We start from the raw sequence: 4,024 nt of genomic DNA on the forward strand, positions 1-4,024 counted from the left end.
GATGGCTCTCAGATGTTCAAGCTCCAGGACCAATGATGGAGACCCACAGGCGAGAGGCCAGGAGCCGTCCACAGGTGTTTGGGAAGGAGAACGAGCCATCTGGGTGGTGCCAGGGGACCAAGGTTGGGTCCCGGAGTGGGGAGGTGCTAGGAGGAAGCTGAGATCCCAGGCTGGCTGGGTGACCCGCCTGCCATCACCTCATTTCCATACCCAGTGACATGACACCACCTTCTCTGCCAGTGACACCCCACTTTTCTGGTGCCTCCTACATTTTTTGGGGTGACACCCGTGCCGAGAACCCCACCCAGCCCTCATGCTGCTTCCCTCACTGAGTCACCTCCAACCCCACCAAGCCTGTCTAGGGGGAGACTTTGGTCACTCAAGCAGCCAGGGTCCCAGCCCCTTCACCCTCAGGAAGCCAGCAGTCTGGAATCCAGGACCCCTACCCCCTGCAGGGATGCAGCCTACCCTAACAGGACCCAGGAGTCTGGGCCAAGCCCTCCTCCCTCAGAGGCGGGAGTCCACCCCTGGTTCCCCCTACCCCAGGACCCAGGAATCCAGGCTCTTAATTCTTTCCTATGTTAAGACCCAGGCGTCACACACAGCCCACATCCACGTCCTTCAGGAACCACGGCTTCTCAGTTCCCAGCCTCCTCCCTTCCCGTTTTGGAGGTGGTGTAAGGTGTGTTTATTTACTCTGGTTCTCGGGTGAGTCACCCACCAAAACATTGCCCCCCATGTACCTCCTGGCCATGAATGAGAGGAAAATGCCTGCTTCTCCCAGGGCAGGGGGACATCACTCAGCATGCTGGGGCAGGCCTTCAAAGGGGCGCCGCACACCTGCGCGCTCTCCTGCACCCTGGGCCCTCCCGTGCTTTCTCTGCCCACTCTCCCTCTTCCCTTCTTCCCTTGAGCCTCTGCTGTGGCCGCTTCCACCTGCCCCTCCATCTCCCAGTCTCTTTGGGTCTCTGTTCTCTGGACCCGTCTCCCCCGTTCTTGCTCTTTCTCCTCTGATCTCCGTGCCTGTCTGTCTCTTGGCGTGCCTGTCACCATCTCTCTTCCAGTCTCTCCCTGTCTCTGAATCTCCTCATCTCTGTCTCCCATCTCATCATCCCTGGCTCCGCTCTAGCTCTGTGTCTCCTATACCTTTCCCCATCTCTGTGTCTCTCCCTGTCTTTGGTCTTTGCACTTGGACCCAGCTGACGACCCTCCCTTCTCTCCCCATTTCTCTGTGTCTGTCTCTGCCCACTCCCCTTTAGGTCGCCACCCCCCATTTCCTCACCCTTGGACCACCACCACCCCCAGCACCACCGTTGTTTCCACAGTCCTGGGAGATGAGGCAGGAAGGGAGGTTGGGGGTGGGGTGGGGAGATGGGGGATGGAGAAGGAGGGGAAATCCCTGTGAGGAGAAGAGGGTCAGCCAAACTGGCTGGGCTCCCTGGGCACCTCTGTCAGAGCCACACCCAGGGCTGCGTGGCCCGGCTGAATATAAGCAGCTCCTGGCCGAGAGCGAGAGAACTCAGTGCCCGAGTCACACCTCTGTCACCATCGTCGTCGCAGCCCCGCAGGTAGGAGCACCCCCCTCCCCCGCAGGCCTCTTCTCGGAGGCCTGGTGCCTCTGCTCTGTTCTGTCCCCATCCCTCCCAACTCACATCTCTTCATGTCCCTTCTGTCTCCGATTGTCTGTCTTGTCACCTTGATCTTTCTGGATACCCCCTCTTTCCCTTCTGAGGGTGAGAGGTGCTGGGTTGGGTTTGGAAGTCCTGAGACCCAGCACCCCTCTACTAATCCCCTTGGCCTGGGCCATGAGATGAGGGGCATTTCCCTTCGCCTCTCCGACCTCAGTGTTCAGTCTGCAAAATGGGCCTGCAGCAGGTTGGTGCAGTGCAGGTGTGGGCTTCGTTGCAGGCATCTCTACGGGCACCAGGCTGTGATCTCTCTCTCTCCCCTGGTCTCTGACTCTGCCCGTCCCTGTCTCCTGGCCTCTCCAGCTCTGCCTCTGGTACAAGGAGGGGCCTCTGGGTCTGTCGGGCAGCTAGCTGTAAAGAGACGGGCGAGGTTTTCGCCCCAACCCACCCCATTCCCTATCCCATGTCTCTCCGGGTCTGCAGGCTGACTTGGCCTCTTTCTCCCCAGCTCTCCTCCCCCTGAGAGCCCACCACTTAGCCCCCAAGTCCCTTGCCCTCCCCTCCCCCAGTCTCCAGCATCCCTTGGACAGACTCTGCAGCTATCTGTCGCCGCAGCCACCTCCGCCTGTCCCCAACGCCACCTCCTCAGGGCCCACAAGATGCAGTTTGAGATGCACGACAACGTGAAAGGCAAAGGTGCGATCGCTAGATGGACCGGCAACCCTCCCGTCCCCGGAACCTGGCCGCCTCCCTCCCCGGGGCACCCTTGCTGCGAAGACAGACGGCATCTGCTTCCACCACAGAGGCCCCCCAAAATGCGGGAACCCAGCACCCCAGGCGCAGACGTGCAGGAGGCAGCAGCACACCCCAGCCCTGCCCAAATCTAGCCTCCACTTTTCCCTGAACTTGCAGGAGCCCCCCACCACCCCAGCCCAACCAGATGTGCAGAAGGCAGCGGCGATAGACGTAGGGGGATGTCGCTGGGGGAGGTGCAGTGGGGTCCTCTAAAGTGGGCGGCCTGGAGGCCCCGCCCAGACTGCCCGGCAGAGGGAGGGGTCGAGGGGGTGCAGGGGGGGCCTCAGGCGGCGCTGCGAGGCTGCCCGCTGAGCCCCTGCGCCCTGTCTCCACAGCCATGTCCTACCCTGTGACCAGCCAGCCCCAGTGCGCCAGCAGCTGTTACCAGACCCAGCTCAGCGACTGGCATACAGGCCTCACGGACTGCTGCAACGACATGCCCGTCTGTGAGTGCCCTTCGCTCTCCAGGACCAGGGTGGGGGCCCGGGCAAGCTCAGCTGCAGCCCGTCTGACCCCTTCCCCCCCACCTCCCTTTCTTGAGCCCTGACCACTCTCGACGCCCCACTCCTCTGTCAACGCGCACACCTCCCAACACTCCACTCGTCCTCGAACCTGCACCCTCAACTTTCCTCTTGTGACCCCAACTTCCCCACCGAACTCTTAATTTTCAATCTCTAAGTGCTCCCCGCCCCGAATCCCTAATTGCCTCGGGGACCTTTACGTCTCTTCCTCCAACACTACTCCCCCCGAGATCCAACTGCCCTCCTTGGACGCTTCATTCTCGCCCTTCCCGGGGCCAAGCCTGTGGGGGGCGCCCCATAGGGCTCGCCCCTGACCGCCCTGCGCCCACCACAGGTCTATGCGGCACTTTCGCGCCGCTGTGCCTCGCCTGCCGTATCTCCGACGACTTCGGCGAGTGTTGCTGCGCCCCCTACCTGCCCGGCGGCCTCCACTCGATCCGCACCGGCATGCGCGAGCGCTATCACATCCAGGTGCGCGCCAGACCCCAGGCCGGCGGGGCGCCTGGGTCTGAGGGACGAGGGGGCTGGGGACCTGGAATCCTGGGACCCGAGGAGTCCTAACCTCTTTTTTCCACCTTCCAGGGCTCCGTCGGACACGACTGGGCAGCCCTCACCTTTTGCCTGCCCTGCGCCCTCTGCCAGATGGCGCGGGAACTGAAGATCCGGCAGTGAAGACGTTGCCCACCCTCCCCATCCCTGTCCACCGGCCCAACCTGGCCTCCTCTGTCCCCTCCTGGGAAGGCCTGCCCCTTCGACCTTGGCCCAGCAACCAGATACACCCACAATAAAAACCTGAAAACCAACTCCGCCCACTTTCCTTTTTGTGCCAGGAGAGGAATCCAGGGAGAAGGGAGGTTTAATGAGGGAGGTGGGGACATAGAAAAGATCCCTAGGTGAAACATCAAGCTCAACTGGCATAACATACTACAGAAAACATTGTTCCACCTCCTACTTTGGCTAGCAGCAACTGGGATCTTAAAAGCTTGCAGGCTGCCATCTAGATGCAACGATGGGTCTCTCCTCGTCCAGAGCAAAGAAGAATGAAGAAAACCAAAAATTCATGGAAACAATTAGTCCTAG

The 4,024-nt window shown here is 61.1% G+C and overlaps 1 protein-coding gene across 1 annotated transcript; it reads left to right on the forward strand.

Annotated features, from left to right (window-relative positions):
- The first annotated feature begins 2,287 nt into the window (after positions 1–2,287).
- Positions 2,288–3,616, forward strand: CNFN (cornifelin). The gene is made up of 4 exons (XM_007942931.2): positions 2,288–2,324; positions 2,759–2,869; positions 3,279–3,415; positions 3,527–3,616. The coding sequence occupies exons 1-4, from the start codon at positions 2,288–2,290 to the stop codon at positions 3,614–3,616; spliced, it is 375 nt and encodes a 124-aa protein (XP_007941122.1).
- Positions 3,617–4,024: the final 408 nt, after the last annotated feature.

Source organism: Orycteropus afer, unplaced genomic scaffold (genome assembly GCF_000298275.1).
Source record: "Orycteropus afer afer isolate SDZICR_OR568_19922 unplaced genomic scaffold, OryAfe1.0 scaffold00099, whole genome shotgun sequence".
Classification (NCBI taxonomy): domain Eukaryota; kingdom Metazoa; phylum Chordata; class Mammalia; order Tubulidentata; family Orycteropodidae; genus Orycteropus; species Orycteropus afer.

What these genes read in the sequence shown, in the direction of transcription:
- CNFN (XM_007942931.2), top strand. Translation starts at nt 2,288, where the DNA reads ATGCAGTTTGAGATGCACGACAACGTGAAAGGCAAAG. An exon ending in CGACAACGTGAAAGGCAAAG is followed by an intron (nt 2,325 to 2,758) that starts GTGCGATCGCTA and finishes CTGTCTCCACAG; the next exon opens with CCATGTCCTACCCTGTGACC. An exon ending in CTGCAACGACATGCCCGTCT is followed by an intron (nt 2,870 to 3,278) that starts GTGAGTGCCCTT and finishes CGCCCACCACAG; the next exon opens with GTCTATGCGGCACTTTCGCG.